General features: G+C 40.3%; 1 protein-coding gene across 2 annotated transcripts in view; it reads left to right on the forward strand.

Annotated features, from left to right (window-relative positions):
• Pdzrn4 (PDZ domain containing ring finger 4) overlaps positions 1 to 18,581 on the forward strand; it is a 327,296-nt gene that overhangs the window by 168,808 nt on the left and 139,907 nt on the right. Inside the window, exon 1 of one of the 2 annotated variants that reach the window (XM_090324222.1) lies at positions 7,530 to 7,604. The exons of the other annotated variant lie outside the window; for it this stretch is intronic. Within the exon in view, the coding sequence (XP_090180348.1) occupies positions 7,536 to 7,604 (69 nt within the window). The 5' untranslated portion in view covers positions 7,530 to 7,535. Of the gene's footprint in view, positions 1 to 7,529; positions 7,605 to 18,581 lie in introns of those variants that run through there. 2 annotated transcript variants of the gene reach the window in all.

Below are 18,581 nucleotides of genomic sequence, written 5' to 3' on the forward strand. Positions count from 1 at the left end.
TTGAGATCTGAGGATCCCGATTTGAAGTCAAAAGGGGCAGAAAAATCTATGACTTTTTTTTCTCCAGTTAATCACCTAAAAGCCAAAGTGGAGCTGTGGTTCAAGTGGGAGAGCCGCCTCAATTTGAGTAAAGAAAAGCTTAAGGATAGTGCCAAGGCCCTGAGTTTACACAAATGATAAAATAATAGTACCATTACTTGGATAGAAGCTAAGATCAGTCATGACACATTGGCTCCAGAGTCCCAGCTCGACCGATACACAAAATCCGATGCACAAAATCCTTGATAGTTTCATGAATCCATGCCCATGGCTGTTAGCATATTTCCTCCTCACAAACACCCTAGAAGTCAAATGTAATCTCACATTATATAACTTTCAAGTCATAATGACAAGGCTGGGATGAGAACTTCAGCCCCCCCCCCAACACTGCATCACTTGTAGAAAGGAGACATGTCAAAGGTTCACCTTGGATCAGCAAGCAACAACATGAGATGCAAACTGAAGATGATCAACTGGTGAACAGCAGTGGAAACGATCAACAAGCTATGTGTAAGCATAGGGACATCTGGAAACATACAGAAAGCTGCTTTCTGAACTCATGATATTAGGTGACACTGCACGATGTGGAGAACATACTTGATTAGAGTCAAAATGAAAAGTATCTGCAGTCTTTTGGAGCTAAGAGTTATAACATCTAAAGATTTATTTATTAGTAAATAATGAACAATACTTCAGAGATATTAGATGTGAAATGAGATCTGTAATTTCAAAATTCTTGGATTTATGTGCCATCGGATACACATGATAAGTACTCAGAAAAATATGGACTAAGTGAATAATTGGTTGTAATGGTTGAGATATGGGACAGCATATAAATTGAAACATGGTGAGAGTATGTTCTTATGAATACACAAATAACTGATAAGACACCTATGATCATACCTTCTTCGTTTGTAATCCTCTGGCAGATACCATTTTTCATAGACTCTCAAATTTTATGTTTATGAAATTGAATCAAAGATATTTCTAGGGCTTTTCAGTTTTTTAACTGAACATTTGTGAATTAGCCCTAATGGGGGTAAATGTTACCTGACAAATAGGCATAGTGGCACACACACTGACTTACATCATCTTGTCATTGCATTCAGTATTCACCCAGCATGTGTTGAGGGCCTCGCCTGTTGTAGGAACTGGATGGGAAGCTGAGCTCAGATTGTATGTCACTACTCTACTCACATGTTGACAGTCTCATAAGAGGGGAAATCATAACTATTTGTAGAAATGACCTGGACATTCTTAGATGACCTGCACAGAAAGATTCAGAGCTGAACATGGTAACTCTAGCTGATCAAGGCTCAGAGGAAAGGAGGTTTCACCTAGGCTATACCCTTGGCTGGTTGTCTGAGGATGGTCTTCAAAGAATAAGCAGAATGAGTTGGCATCAGGATGAGAGCCCATTAACCTTCCTGAGCTATAAAGAAAGAGTTGTCAGTGTACCAGGGACTCCACATTTTCAGGATTGGAAACTTTGAGCCCTAAAGAAAACACAAGTCCTTGTCATATCAGAATGATAAGTTGGCCAACCAAGATTACACTTGGGTACAGCATCTTAGCACTGATTTTGTAAAGCAGTAGTGAATGGATAGTAAATAGTGGAGAAATAGTTGAAGTCCACTATTTGGTTAGGTAAGGCTTACATTTTTAACCACAAACCACATCCCTTATTGTAGATTGGGTCTTTTATGATAATTATTGTTATTATTTCATTATCTTTTAAGTAGTTGTACAGAGGGGTTTCCATTCACGATGTCTGTTTATTAACACAATGCATCTTGATCAATGTCATTTCTTCCAGTCTTTCTCTCCCATCTCCCTCAACTGTCCTTCCCCTCCTCTTCCTCTTCCTTCTCCTCTCCCCTCCCCTCTTCTGTTTTCTTTCCTCTCTCTGCAATTTCAGGACTTTCAAGTTATCCTCCACTTCCTTAGCTATCAGGAAAGAGACATATCAATGGAGCTCTGGCTTCCTCCCCACCAGACGCAGCTCAGCAATTAGCTATTGAATCCATCCACAGTGTCTGTAACTGGAGAACTGAGTTCTGCTCTCTCGGGTCTGAGGTTGACCTTGAACAAGTCATAGTCAGCAGTGAGCCTTAGGTTCTGCGTCTCTGTGACTGATACATGATAGACATTTAAAAAAAATAGAGGATATATAGATAAGATAATCAGATGACAGATGGATGGATATTAGAAAACATCAGGAAACTGCTTATTATAAATATTCCCGAGTACCTAAGGATCTCCTAATAGAAACGTCCTAGAATGACACAATAGCACTGGAGGGGTTTTGAGGCCAGTGTATAGCAGTGGCAATGGCAAGCAGAGGGAAGGTAAAATGCCAAACCCCCCTATCAGCCTGGGAAGAAACATTTGTGCTCATGCAAAAGACAACCTAAGAAGCGGCCGTCTACACATTATACCAACTTTTATACACCAAACAAGATGGTTGATCACAACATCCTAAGCGGCCAGGCATGGGTGACTCATGCCTGTATTCCTGACTCATCGGAGGAGATTGAGATCTGCACCATTATGGGTCAAGCAAGCCGGGGCAGAAAAGTCCATGAGAATTTCCCAATTGACCAGTAAAAAGCAGGGCTGGAGGGATGGCTCAAGAGGTAGAGTATCAGCCATGAGCAAGAAAGCCAAGCAATGAAAGACCCTCAGTTCAAAATAGTCCTGTGGATTTTTCCTCTCTTAGAGACTGTGAATGTGTACAGCAGATCCTTATCCACAGGGGAGGTGTTTGAAGACCCCTAGTGGACACTTGAAAATGTAGTTACTATATATATACACAATGTGTGTGTGATAAAGTTTAATTAAAAATGAGGCAATGTAAGTCATTAATAATAATAAAATAAAACAGTTATAACATTATGCCATAATAATCAAAATTAAAGGCAGTTTAACTGTATTTTAAATAGCCAACACATGAGAGAGTTCTCTCCCTAAGGATATTGGAAAAGAGGGAAGAATTTACCCTTGGCTTTATATTATCACCCAAGACATGTAATACTTGATCCATTTGTACTTTTTAAAGCAAAAAGGAAAAAAGTACACTAATCAGAACAGCAGTTAAAAAGCACAAGTGGAACAAGTACTCCATGTCTTGGGTGATAATATAAAGCCAAGCGTAAAATTTTCCCCCCTTTTTGATATCCTTTTCTCTCTTTTTTGCTTTGAAAAGAGAGGTACTATTCTAGCATAAGCTTTGGTTATTTTGTCACTGGGAAGACAGAACTCTTGCTTGCTAATGAGATTGAGGACTCTGGCTTGCTGGGTTCCCCTTTGTTCTGATCAGCCTGTAATTCTTTGGGATGAGCCCACGAGTCACAGAAGATGGAATATTTCCAGGGTAGATGGGCCAAGGGCAGTTTTGATAAATGATGGGTAAAGCTGCTCTTGCTTCCAGAGATAGAGGAACCAGGAGGACAGCCAAGATGCACTGCCTCAGTTTGAAATTGTTGAATTCACTGGCATTTTCCCTTTGTATATGAGGAGGGAGTGGGCTTGAACTCAGAACCTTAAGCTCTCACTTGGCTTCCCTGCTCAAGGCTGGCACTTTGCCACTTAAGCCACAATTCAGTGTACTCCGTTTTGCTGGTTTATTGGAGATATGAAACTCACTCACAGATTTTATGCCCAGTTTAGCTTTGAACCTCAGTCCTGAGATCTCAGCCTTCTAAGTAGCTAGGATTGTAGACATGATCTTTATCTGTCTGGCTATCTATTTAGTATTTTCTCCTGTCTTCAAGCTTGAACTTAGGGCCTGTGCACTGTCTTTGAGGTTTTGGGGTTTTTTTTGTTTTTGGGTTTTATTTTTGCTTTTTTCTCCTCAAGGTTAGCACTCTATAACAACCTAATTTCCAGTGGCTGACTTTTTTTTTCATGGTTTATTGGGGATAAGTGTATCACTGAGACTAGCTTTGAAGTATCATCCTTCTATCTGAGCCTCCTGAGTAGCTAAGATGACAGGTATGAGCCATGGGTACTTGAGAGATTTGGCCTTTTTTCATTTTGATGACTAAGAAAAAAAATTTTTTTGCCAGTCCCGGGGCTTGAACTCAGGGCCTGAGCTCTGCCCTTGGGCTTTCTCAAGGCTAGAGCTCTACCACTTGAGCCACAGCATCACTTCCAGCTTTTTCTGTGTATGTGGTACTAAGGAATTGAACTCAGGTCTTTGTGCATGCTAGGAAAGTACTCTACCACAAGACCAAACTCCAGGCTCAGAAAACATTTTTTTTTATTTTTTATTTTATTTTTTGCCAGTCCTGGGCTTGAGCTCAGGGCCTGAGCACTGTCCTTGGACTTTCTCAAGGCTAGAGCTCTACCACTTGTGCCTCAGCACCATTTCTGGCTTTTTTCTATGTATGTGGTACCGAGGAATCGAACCCGGGTCTTCATGCATGCTAGGCAAGCACTTTAACCACTAGGCCAAACTCCCGCCCCTCAGAAAACATTTTTAAATCTATCTTTTAATTTTTATTTAGAACCTACTATGAAATATGGTACAGACGCTCTGATGAGTAGCAACTCCAGTCACTGTTTGTTAGCTTGCAAACCCTGCCCACGAATAAGTTGAGTAGAAGGAAATCCTCTTTGATAGAATTGTGAGCCATCTATGCCTTGCAGAGCTCCACTTCCTTGATCTGATTTTCTCAAGTCCAGGCTCTAAACCACCTGTGTTCATGATATGGTTTTGTTGTTTTATAACATAGCTATCTAGTTCCTATAAATAGCTTGGAGGTGTGAACTTCACTGTACTAACAGTTCCTGGGAAGTATTATGGAGACTCGAGAAAATGAAATCTTTGACAAGCAGCAGAAATACATATATTTTAGCCAGGTGCCTGTGGCTCATAGCTGTAATCCTAGTTACTTGAGAGGCTGAGATCTGAGCATCCAGGTTCAAAACCAGGCTTGGGTAGGAAAGTCTGAGAGACTTATCTCTTCAAAAGCTTGAAGTGGGGCTGTGGCTCAATGGGTAAAGTACCCGCATTGAGCAAATAAGCTAGGCAACAGTGACTCGGGCCTGTGATCAAGCCCTAGTGGCAAGACAAACACATACAAACACAAAAACACAAATATTTAATATATGTATATATAATATTTGTTAGTTATAACTAATAAAAACTTTGGGGAGTGAGGGAGAGTCCACCTTCTCATGTGCTCATGTCAAAGAATTAAAGGGTGGTTAGAACAATATTATTATAGTATACATATATATGTTATTGTATTATACATATGTAGTATAACATATGCATATTATGATATATATGTATGCAATATTATATGTATATTATATATTATATATAATAACTGCAATAAGGTTTTTCCTTCTGCTGTAGCCACCACTGAGTCTCATTTCCCCAAAGGTACCTTCCTTCACATTCCTTCTTACATAAACTTTTTTTCCCCCACAAAAGAATTGAGACTTACTGAAAATCTCCTACAAGTGGGTTCTCATTTGTAGAAAGTCCTGGTGAACTTTGTTCACATTCCAGGTTCCCAATTATGATGCCTCCGTTTGGTTTTCATCCAGCCTGTTAGGTGAAATTAGGCCCAGAAAATCGGATTATTACCTCCCAGGAGGAAATGCTTGATACGCAGCAGATGATAGTTCATCTCCTTCCTCACTTGCTGGTGTGAGGGTGTTGCTTTTTTCTTTCTTTCTTTTTTTCTTTTCAAAGCCAATTTGTAAACAATTAATACTCATTAGAATCATTTCCTGTTATCGATTCTAAACATTTGACAAAGCACTTTTAGGGAATTGGGCCCTCCCCCCAAAGTTGCCATCCATAAGTGTTGGTGCAATTAAAAATCCTCCCTATCCAATGTAATTCCTTCCCAGAGTCATCAGTTCCCAAGTAATTATTTTTGCTTTCCAACCCACCTGCTATCCTGTCCAGTTTAAAGATGTGCTGGAAGAAGGAACATACTTCTTAATTAGCAGAGGTGGTAGGTAAATCCAAATGGGAAACAAAGGAATTTTCTTTTATTATCTGCGTTGGCTGTTTGTCATCTATCTTTAAACCTGCAAGCTTGCAATCTACAGTAAGTCCTGGGAGAGTGTGGAAGTCAGTGTGTTCCTTCTGTTATCTAAACATCGAAGCTTCTAAATAGCATGGTTTTTAAGTTGATTCACCTTTGCAAAGTGTGAACTCCAAATATAGAATCCTAAATGTAGTCCTTGTACATTCCCTTAAAATTTAAATATTGCCCATGTCAGCTTTCTGAAAATATTATATATGACTTTAATAAAATTAGCATAAATACCACATGCATTTGAAATGTTCTGTGGAAAAGGTCTTACAGTTAGCTAATTTTTAAATATAGACCTACATGCTTCAAATTTATATTTAATGGGAAGGTTCTGATTATCTAATTAAAATATTTATTATGTGTTGACACATCTGTATACTTGCTTCAATGGTCTTTATTTGGAGTACAGTATTTACCTAGGAACTACTTTGTTAATTTTGTGGATCAGGATGAGAATTAATGCTAAGCCTGTGTTCCTTTCTTGTAGCACCTTCCCCTAAATTTCCTGCGCTTCTGTCTTTCTTTTATATCTATCAATAATTGCACCCATTCCTTTTCCCTAACATCCAGTCATTCTGAAAATATTTCTTCTCATTGTGGCAAAAGGAGGTAAAGAGCTACTCTGCTTGTGTTTCTGCATGTCTCATTCCTGTGCCAGTAGCTTCTATCAATGGAGAAAATGAAGTGTCTGCTCTTTTTGGAGATGCCCTGTGCCTACCCTCTCTATCCTTAATAAACAGAGATGGTATTGACACAAGTGAATTTTGTTTAACCACACTACATTTGCTTCTTAATTAGTGAATATTCATCTGTCATCAGCCGCAGCTATGACACCCCCTCCTGCTAACATGCTCTGTCATGAATAATCAATGAGGCTCTAATTAATATTCATGAGCCAGAATCTGTGTAGTCATGTGCACTGATGCAGAGACAGGGGGACTGTTGCCATGAACTGACTGAAAAACTCGTGTGTGTGTGTGTGTGTGTGTGTGTGTGTGTGTGTGTGCGCGTGTGCGCGCGCGTCGGTGAGTGCGAGCTACTTAGAGGCAAGCGAAGAAGAGCATGCTGTCGCTGCGCTGCACACCAGCCAGGCTTAGGCTTCCAGCTAGCAGCGGTTTGTCTTGTGTTTCTGGAATGAAGTGACTGTTGAAAACCAGTAGTGGAGTCTGGAGAGTTCAGTTCACTTGCCTTTCAGTCCTGGGGAAATTAGAAGATTTTAGCGCTCTCTCTCTCTCTCTCTCTCTCTCTCTCTCTCTCTCTCTCTCTCTCTCTCTCTCTCTCTCTCTCTCTCTCTCTCTCTCTCTCTCTCTCCCTCCCTCCCTCCCTCCCTCCCTCCCTCCCCCTCTGTCCTTTCTCTCCCTCTCTTCTTCCCTCCCCCCTCTCTCTCCCTCTCTCCTTCTCTCCCTCTTCTCCTCTCCTCTGTCCCTCCTTCTTAGAATGGGTTGCAATTTGTGCACTTTTCAGAAAAGAGAGGAACACTACAAACTGCTCTATGAAGTTTCTCAGGTGAGTTACAGGTCTTAGACTAGCAGCAAACACCAGCCACGCTTTGTGTTTGTCTGCAAGATTGATACAGGATGCTTTCTGGCTAGCTTTTATTTGTGTTCTTCAGCAAGAAGGGCAAGGCAATGAGCTGCTTGGGAGCTTCTTTTTGGGGTGGAAGGAAAGCTTTGGGGGTAGTAGTTTGTGGTTTTCTTGCCACACCCCTTTCAGATGACTTCCTGTGGGATTCCTCTTTTTTTTTTTTAAACATTTTGTGTATCTACTGCCAAGCTGTCAGTCATATAAGAGGGGTAACAGTAAAATCTTCGCCTGTAATCTTTGGAGAGACCCTTTTCATTTTAGAATCTGTTGACATTTGAAAATTAATTGTATCTTTGTCTGCATAAATACTGGGATTTAATAGGTCTGTGATCTCAGTTATTTCTGAATAGACAGGAAAAGTTTCTTGCCAAATCTTGTTAGCCAGAGGAAATTATTTGATTCATTAGAAAATTTTGTTTTAGTTTAAGAGGAAGATTTGGTGTTTTTGCATTCTATAAGAGAAATTTAAAAATTGATGAAATGTCTTGGTTTAAGAAAGAAGGAATTTATTTTTCTACTTGTTCTTGGTTCCATTTTGGTATTTTCAGCTGTTTAGCACTAAATATTGATTTTAAGCACTTGTCAAAGTATCTGTGTGTGGCATAAGTGTGCCAATTCAGATGTCTTCTTAGTGGAGGGTTCCTCAGAATAAAAACAAGGTGCACAGCTTTCATAGTTGTATAGAATTATCTTAATTTGCTATTTTATTTGAGCAGGTTTGCCTGAGGGTGCATATTCAAATATTTTTGTGTTCTCTGGAAAACTAAAGTTTGTCCTTCTTGTATCCTGCCCCACATGTAATTCTATTGCTTTTATTTTAGATAATATTGCTGATTTAAAATAAAATGTTTGGGATGTTCACTATTGGGTTCTGTAGCCAAGTGCCTACTATCTACTGGCTCTTTCAGATCCTCCCCCCTCTTCCCCCACCGTGATTCATTTCGCAGTGGGCTAATTACAAAGTGGATTTGCTACACACGAAACACCAGTCTCAACGTTAATTCACATTTTCATGGTAATGTGATCAGAGGCTCATTAGCCAGTTTCCAAAATGATCCTCTGCATTAATTAAATATAAAAATGACTCCTTTACCACTGTGAGAGAAAGAAGAAAAAGATTAACATTGTTAATTACACTAGGGGCAAAACCTTTTGCATTTTTTGTAAACTATAAACTTGTAAGCATGAACTAAAAATCATATCCATTTCTCATGTACTTTGATTCAGGAAAACAGGCTCTAGGTGGAACACTTTGCCTTTAGTTTGCTTGTTGGAGTTTGAGTTCTGGTATTGTTTTTCTTTTGGCAGTCATGGAAAGAGGAAGTAGATTCATCGATCTCTCTATATATTTTGTTTTAAAATTTTCTCTGTATTCCTAAATGATATCAAAGTACAGTATTGGCAGGGGTAGTAGCTGGCAGCTTCCTGGTTATGCCTAGGTTAAGCTGTTTCTATGCTGCTAGGAAATCTGGCAGGATTACTGCTTCAAGAAAGGACCACTGGGTTTGCAGAAGAGCAAAGAGCCTTTGTTATGGATTTTTTAAAAAATGCTTGTCTGTGAGTTTTGCTTTCAAGTGCTTCCTAAATCTTGAGAAAATATTGCCTCTTACCTATTCTCCTCCATATATTTATTTTATTTTCCTCTATTCCTGAGTTGCAGTACTTATGATCTTTAATAAAGGGGGGGTACAATGAAGTATTAGCTTCCATTTAACTGGCTTTTATTAGATAAGTTAAAACCCCAGCTTAGAGGATCTTGCATGCATTTTTTTTTGCAAGGAGCCCTCCTACAGTCTGTCCTCCATCCCCCCGTCAGCTTTGCCTTCTATGTTATTGAGTTAATGGAATAGGTAAGAAATCAAAGGAAAGCAGTGATAGGCTCATAATACACTAGAGCCCCGTGCGGTGCTGTAAACTAGTTTCTATTTTTATTTGGAAGTAAGGCAGCTAAAGAGCACACATGAAAGCAAGCATGTTCTTAACCAGGTGTGAGGGGGCCCTCGATGCCTCCCCAGGAGAAGATACTGTGTACAACAGTAGCTTGAGACCGGACACCTGAGTATTTCTAGCTGGCTTACTAAACTGAATGAGTTTACACCAATATTAACACTCGATTGCCCAAATCCTACTTGTGTATGTATTTGTGGTTCTTCTACCACCTGTCTTTGTGTTTCTTTGGGTTGGTTCTTTAGAGCTAAGGCAAATGACAGTTTATCAGGGGACCCCATAAAGCAAAATTACTAGTGAATATTAAATGTGTGCCTGACATGCCCACCAGCAAAATGTTTATTTCTTTATAATAGAATCATTACAATAATGAATAGCGTTCATCATTTGCTCATGATTTAAGGATGTATTAATACAGGAGTGCCAAGTAGAATCTGGGTTCTGGTTCCTGAAGGCAATGAACAAAAGCAAATGTTGTTCCATGTTGGAAGCTCACACCTGTAATCCTAGCTGATGAGGAATATGAGATGTGAGAATCACAGTTCAAAGCCAGCCAGGGTAGGAAAGACTGTGAGATTCCTGTCTTCAGCTAACCACCAAAAAACTGGATGTGGATCTGTGGCACTAGAGCTGGGACCTTGAGTGAAAACACTAAGGGACAAAGCCCAGACCCTGAGTTTTCAAGCCCCAGTACGAGCACAAAAATAAGTAAATGTGTTGTCCGTGAAATAATGCAAATGGTGCTTGTGTGAAATGAGGTAAAGATTGTATTTTGTGTGTATACATGTATATGTGTATGTGTGTACATATATATATATATATATATGTATATGCTCCCGTAAAGGAGCTGAGACTTCCAATTGGCAGTGATGGGATGTTGCCTTTAAGAAAATTATTTTTAGCAGGAGCTGGCCCAATCAGAGTCTAGTATGAACACAGATGAAAGAACCAAGGGTTTGGATAGATCCTGGAGCCTTGATACCAAAGATTTTCCATGAATCTTTATGCAGCTGTTAACTTTTCTATATGCCAGAGTCTCAACTAGATGTCTGTAGTGATTTATTTTTTATCCCAAATAGTTTATTTATTAACCTCTTAAGAATTAATAAGTGGGTAATTTGAACAATGCCTTTCTATCGACATGAAGTGAATTGACTGCTTTGCATGAATCTGATTAAATAGCCACCTGGACCTAGAAAGCTCCATAGCTTGAGAAGCATTTTTGACTTAATAATACAGTTTCTTCTATTTTGACTTAATAATACAGTTTCTTCTAAGTAGATCTGATGATTGCGTAGATAGATAGATAGATAGATAGATAGATAGATAGATAGATAGTGTGTGAATTATAAATAAACCATGTATATGAACTGTATGTATATAAATAAGTCTTACAGATCTCTAAGTTGTAGCTTATGGACTGATTCAGTGATCACAGTTGCCAATGGGATGTTCGTTAAAGATGCACACTGGATTAAAATCAGGGACAAATGTTTAAAAGTTCCTGCTGTCAGCACAAAAGTGTTTGTAGGATTTCATTTACATCTTCTAATGTAATAATGCGGGATTCTGTTTTTACTCACATGCCAAATTAGAGAAAGGAAATTAATTTGCCTACCATCTCAGAGAAGCCAGATGAGCAGTTATGGCTGTCCAGGCAGGGTCACTGACAGAGCTGATTGATTCATTTGAAAGGCCGAGCACAGCTGAGAGGTCTCTTCACCACCTGTCTGTGACTCAGTCATAGAAGTAGAACAGAACCTTCACTGACATTATAGTAGCTCATTGTGTTTGAACCACTGGGCTAGGCACCTTAATATTATCTGGTTCAACCTTACACAAAAATCCAGTTAATATTTTATAATCCTGTCCCCTAATGTCTAGCTACAGTGAAATCTCTCCTGTTTTATGATGCTGATTGAATCTTGCAGTGCTATCCTTTCTCACAATTCCATGTCTTTCAGAAATGTATATTTTCTACTCAAAATTATCTCCTAATTAATTCCTCCAAGACTTGTGTGTGTGTGTGTGTGTGTGTGTGTGTGTGTGTGTGTGTGTGTGTGTGTGTGCTGGTCCTGAAGCTTGAACTTAGGAGCCTGGGCACCGTCCCTGAGCTTTTTTTGTGTGTGAGGATAGTACTCCACCTCTTGAGCCACAACGCCACCTCTGGCTTTTCCATGGCTAATTGGAAACAATCTCATAGACTTTGCTACCCAAGCTGGCCTCCTATTGCAGTCCTCAGATCTCAGCCTCCTGACTAGCTACTAGTACAGATCTGAGCCACCAGCACCCAGCTATCCCCAGACACCTATTTTTCCCCATAATCCTTCCTGTGGTGAGCAAGGGCTACTTTCTCCAGGCCTGTGCATGCACATAGGAGACCTCCTGGCTATTTTTACTCTGACCCATTCCCAGGCCTCATTCTTGGCAGGTCACAGGCATAGCTCTGTTTTCTCAGCTCTTTTCTTTCTTGCAAAGACGTTTCCCTCCGAGAATGTGCTCTTGCACATTTAAGTATCCATTGTGACTACTGAAATAATGTACAGCACATACTGGCAGTGTTGAGTGGTTCTCGGTGACTATAAAATGGAATTTAAAAGCAAGAACTCTGACTTCACTGCTCCCTTAAGATGGTCCTTCGCTGTTCTTCCCACATCCTCCACTCCCTTTACTTCAAATCAGCCTCACCTCTGTCTCCTGGTAGCTCAAGTCTCTTTCCTTCTACTCCTGTAGGACATGTTCGATATGCACATTGTTTATTTCCATCCCTAGTTATTAAAATATCTCCCTGGGCAGAGAAATTTCCACAGTCATTGGGGAGCAAGACATTCTCTTCTACCTTGGAACTCCTGTGACCTTAGTTCCTACTTTTTTGTTTTGCTCTGTGCCACTGTTGAGGCTTGAACTCAGCACTTACACAATGTCTCTGCACTTCTTCCCTCGAGGCTAGTCTACCTTTAAACCACAACTCCACCTCTAGCTTGGTTTCTTTGTTGATAGTTAATTGAAGTAAAGAATCTTCTGGACAATTAAAGAAAAGAATCTCCTGGACATTTCCTACTCAGGGTTGGCTTTGAACCTTAGTCCATAGAATTCAGCCTCGTGAGTAGCTAGTATATCAGATGGGACTCACTGCCACAGGGCTTGGTTCATATTTTCTAAGCTTGCTTGTTTGCTTATTTATTTATTTATTTGCTGGTCCTAGGGCTGACACTCAGGGCCTGGGCATTGTCCCTGTGCTTCTTTAGCTCAAGGCTAGCACTCCACACTTGAACCACAGAGTTCCTTTCCACTGTTTCTGAGTAGTTTATTGGAGATGAGTCTCATGGACTTTCCTGCTCAAGATGGCTGTAGGTTCTCAGATCTCAGCCTCCTGAGTAGCTAGGATCACAGATGTGAGTCATTGCTTCCTGGCTTATTTTTTTCAGGGGAGGAGGTAGGGTTATCTGGCTGTCTGTATTATGGTCAGTTATGTATGGCTGACTTGTAAGCATTTGGAAGGCAGGTCAAACACTCGCATGTTCTTCAAGGCCATCTGTGCCTCCAGGAAGGTGAGTGAATACAGCTGTAACACTCAATGCACATGCCTGAACATGGAACCCGGTGTCTAGAGGGGAGGGGTGAGTGGAGAGATGAAGGAGAGGAATGGAAGATGGCATGGATCAAGATGCATTGCACTTACAAATGCACCGAGTTAATTGACACTCCGTTGTAAAACTTTTTACATATATAATTTTTTTTTTGCCAGCCCTGGGCTTGGGCTCAGGGCCTGAGCACTGTCCCTGGATTTTCTCAAGGCTAGGGCTCTACTGCTTGAGCCATAGCACCACTTCTGGCTTTTTGCTACATATGAGGTACCAAGGAATTGAACCCGGGTCTTCGTGCATGCTAGGCAAGCACTCTACCACTAGGCCAAACTCCCGGCCCTTACATATAATTTTTTAAAGTGACTAATTTACAAGAAAGAAGAATCAGTGCCAGTGGCTCACTCCTATCATCCTAGCTACAAGGCAGGCTGAGATCTGAGGCCATGGTTTATAGCTAATACAGGCATTAAGTCTGTAAGACTCTTATCTCCAATTAACCAATAAAAAGCCAAAGATAATTTTTTTTAAAAAAATCAATCTAGTATAGTCAAGAAACTTTTGGTCAACTCTGACTCCACATGTGTGCACACGGATCCTGGGCTTTGAACTCAGGACCTGGGTGTTGTCTCTGAGCTTTTGTGTTGAAGGCTAGCACTCTTTTCTACTTGAGAAAGTGTTACTTTTGGCTTTGTTTTTGGTGCTTCAATGGAAAGAAAAGTTTTGTGGACTATCCAGCTTGGTCTGGCTTTGAACTGCCATCCTCAATCTCAGGCTCCTGAGTAGTTAGGATTACAGGCAGGAGCCACTGCCTGTAAAAAGTCAACTGTGACTTTTTAAAGTGTCAAGTCCAGAACATTGTTCTGGGGGACTCATAGGTTACTGTGGCAGTCCTTGCTTTTGAGAAATAGCAAAGACACTGAAACAGCTTCCTGAAATGCAATGACTACAGCAAAAGTGACCAGGGATGCTGACCATGGCTCATTGAGGCTCATGGTGGTGGCCCAGGCCCAGTGAGAGGGGAGGTGACAACATCTATGGAGAAGGCACGCTGGGGGCAGATGCCAATAACTTGAAGTAGAGGAATTTTAAGCAATACGTATTGCAGAAGCCTACAGTTTAAGGGGGCCAGGCTTCCCAGCCATGGCTGAAAATGGACAAGACCAGGCCATGAGTATCTCTCATGCTCTCATTTTTTGTTTTTGTTTTGTGTGTGTGTGTGTGTGTGTGTGTGTGTGTGTGTGTGTGTGTGTGTGTAGAAAGAGAGTACATTCTGATTGGATTTGCTTTGGGGCACTATACAATAATGAAGGAAATCAATCGGGAGGCTCTACAAAGGGCAAGCTAGTAGAGAGAAAGTAGAAAGAGCCTCCTGTCTGTAATCCCAACTACTCAGGAGGCTGAGATCTGAAGATCCAGGTTCAAATCCAGCCTAGGCAGAAAAGTGTTGAGTCTTATCTCCATTTGGCCAGCAAAAAGCCAGAAGCGGAGCTGTGGCTCAGGTGATGAGGATTAGCCTTAAGGAAAAATGAAAGAAAGAAGAAAAACAAATGTGTACCTTTAGCTAACTAGAATTTTATTAAGACTTTTATATAAAAAAAGCAAAACAAACTTTAATTAGGCCTAGCTTAGTAGTAGCGTACTTGCCCACTAAGCTCAAAGCCTTAAGAAAGGAAACCTTAAGTGTTCCAGTGTTTCTGATACGCAAGAATTTTTATAAAAATATTTAATGACCTTAATAAGTCAGAGTACTCCCTACTAGAAGGATTAGATAATCATATATTCCATTTATATATTTATTTGACTGTTTATAATTGATATGTATGTATCACCTTCTTTGGGGGGTAAAGGCAGGGTGTGTGGGAGGATATGCTCTACCACCAAGCCACACTGTTATACCTTGCATTTCTTTTTCTTATTTTTCTTTGTTTTTTTCAGTATCAGTTTTGCCCTGCTTTAGTGCTCACAGCTTTCATGTTACCACTTGAGTCATGCCTCTAGTCCAGCATTTCGCTAGTTAATTTAAGCTGGCCTCAAACCATGGTCCTCCGTGTCTCAGCCTCCTGAGTAGCTAGGACGACAGGCCTGAGCTACCAGAACCTGGCTTCTCCTTACTTTTAGTTTATTACCATCTGTTTCATTGATCTGGGCCTAAGAGAAGGCCGGCCCAGTGTTATCTGCATAGCTGTTTAGATGAAATATTGTAGGAAAATATTTTCTCTCTTCAATTTTATGTACCAGAAAAATACATGGCTGAAAACTTAACTAGTAATATGTGCTGGGATACTAGGGTATGCAACTCACTTGAACTTTTGGGTTGCATAGAATCACCTAATTTGGAAATTCTTATTTTAATGATTAAAGATAGTTCACATAAATACTTAATATATGCTTATGTCTTATATATTTCCAATCATGATAGAAACTAATGATTGAAAGTCTATAAGAAAGCAGTAGTTGTTGTTTAACTGTACAGAGTTATTAAGTAACTAATTATTAGGATTAATTGATAGCAAAAAATCCTTTCTCCACAGTCAATCAGTGTCCAGAATGTTTGTTTTCTGCAAGTAGATTTTCACCTATTGAATTTTCACAAGTCCTTTAATAGGTACTCAGTCAATCTTATTCTTAAGAAAGCCACCAGAATTAAATCATCCCAGCTTGTAACTCTCCATGGGCTCCGTTGTCTTCAAACCTTCATAATTACAGGCGGCTCAGGCCTGTAACGCTAGCTACTCAGGGGCTGAGATTTGAGGATTGCTGTTCCAAGCCAGTCCAAGCAGAAAAGTTCATGAGACCATTACTGCTCATTCACTACCAAAAAGCCAAAAGCAGAGCTGTGGCTTGAGTACTAGCCTTGAATGAAGAAGCTCAGGGACAGCACCCAGGTCCTGAATTCAAGACCCAGGACTAGCGCACGTGCATGTGTGTGCATAGACACACACACATACACACACACACACAAATTCATGGGAGGGAAATGCACACAGTAACCGGCTGCACTCTTCCTCTCTCATTTAATCTTTTGGAGACACTATTCCTCCCCTTCCTCTCTCTCTCTCTCTCTCTCTCTCTCTCTCTCTCTCTCTCTCTCTCTCTCTCTCTCTCTCTCTCTCTCTCTCTCTCTCTTCATCATTGCACCTGAAGAATTTTTGACATCTTTCTGAAGAAATGTCATCTTCTTGTGACTAGTATAGATAGAAGTATCACTGGGTAGTAATTTTATCATCTCATGTACAATTCTAGATTCTCCACGCGCAGCTGTGCTTTTCATATCTGAACACGGCATTACCAAGCATCCATATAACCTGTCCCGTCTCCTTCCTTCTCCAGCTGGATCCATTTCTTCCTTCTTAATTCCACCTCTTCCCCTGTGCATGCCAGCCTTAAGAGGGGTTATTATAAAGAGTTCATTGTTTCCTTCCACACACAAAAAATAAATAAATAAAAAGGCTTCAAAGGTAGCAGCCTCATAGACTCCTGTGTTTCCACATATAACATCTAATTGCTAATTTGTGCCATTCTCTAACAAGCTGTAAATCTCGCTTTATGGTTGTTTGGGTCCTTGTAAAGCTCCCTTCTTTCACAGCTCCCTTATGTTTTATGAAGCTTTGTAGAAATACTACACGAACTGTTTTCTGGAAACTTCCTCACATCTCAGTGGAAATTAGGTTTTCCTTTTCTTTCTGATGAAATCTCTCACTCTCAAGGCTCTTAAAAGAGTCCGTTTCAGATACAAAATAAAATTGAGCAAAGCCTCTTTTAAGAATTCGTGAATAAAGAATTTCTGAAACAGCTAGTATGATTTAAAGCACAATAAATCTATAGATGACAGACCAGCATTGTAATCAGTAACAACATTTTCCTATCATTAAATCACAGTATAATACTTTTCTTTTTAGTGGTACTAAAGTTTGAACTCAGAACCTCAAGCTGTCATTTGGCTTTTATATTCAAGACTGGCACTCTAGCATTTGTCTAGGCCTCCATTTCTGGCTTTGGGGGTAGTTAATTGGAGATGAGAGTCTCACAGACTTTCCTATCTGGGTAGGTTTCAAACCATGATCCTCAGATCTCAGCTTCCTGAGTAGCTAGGATTATAGGCATGAGCCATATGTGTGTGTAGATAAACATATATATAATATATAACATATGTATATATCATGTAATATATATACACATATATCATATATTTTTCATATATATAAAACATATATGATAGTTTGCCTGTTCTAGGATTTGAACTTAGGACCTAAGCTTTGTCCCTTAGCTTTTTTTAAAGTTCGAGGCTGGTGCTCTACCACTTGAGCCACACCTTCGTTTTCAGCTTTTTGCTGGTTAATTGGAAATAAAGAGTCTCTCTGATCTGTTTGCCTGGACTGACATCAAATCTCAATGCTCAGATTTTAGCCTTCTAACTAGCTAAGATTACCAGCATGTGTCACTGGTACCCAGTTTCATATACACAAAAGTACTTTCCTTTTTAAAATGCAATTTTACTGTCAAGGTGTTATATGGGCGTTTCCTAAGTCAAGTAATAAGTACATCTCTCTTTTTGGGCAATGTCACCCTTTCCTTCCCTTTCTCTTAGTTTCTCCCTCCCACCCCTGCCCACAGGTTAGAGTTCATTTTCCACATAGTGTCTACTGAGTGGCTTGACTGCATTTGTTCACCCTCCCTCCTTTTCTGTGCCTGCATCCTTATTGTAAATAATTGCACCACACTTGGTTTGTGTTCAGTACCTGGTAGGTAGTAACCCAGGATGCAAAAGAAACATCAGCTGAGGAACTGGTCTTGAAGTGGTATGACGTCATGTGCTTTCATGGACAAATTATAAAACACATCTAGAAGTGAATGGACATTGTAAAGCAGCAACATTTCTATATGGGCAAGAGTAGTAAAAGAAATAGTATAGAGCAGGTTAACATGGGTTTTGTTGTTGTTTTGTCAGTCGTAGGGCTTGAACGCTGGGCCTGGGCGCTGTCCCTGAGCTCTTCAGCTCAAGGCTACTGCTCTCTCTACCACTTCTAGTTTTCTGGTGGTTAATTGGAGATAAGAGGCTTATAGACTTTAGTGCCCTGGCTGGCTTTGAACTGTCATCCTCAGATCTCAGCCTCTTGAGTAGCTAGGATTATAGGTGTGAGCCACCTCGCCCAGCAACAGGGGGTTTTTATATTTGTTTGGGAGGTATTTTGTGTTTGCTTTATTTTGGGAGTTTGATCCCAGGCATATTGCTTGCTCCAAGCTTCCTACACTGTGAAGTCAGCCCCCTCCCTAACCCCCCCAACTTTACCCTCCCAGCCCCATATCCCCACCACCCCTTGGCTTTAGCTATTTTTCGGATAGGCCTCACACATTTTCTTTTCTT

The sequence above is a fragment of the Megascapheus bottae genome, chromosome 2 (genome assembly GCF_031878675.1).
Source record: "Megascapheus bottae isolate mThoBot1 chromosome 2, mThoBot2.hap1, whole genome shotgun sequence".
Lineage (NCBI taxonomy): Eukaryota > Metazoa > Chordata > Mammalia > Rodentia > Geomyidae > Megascapheus > Megascapheus bottae.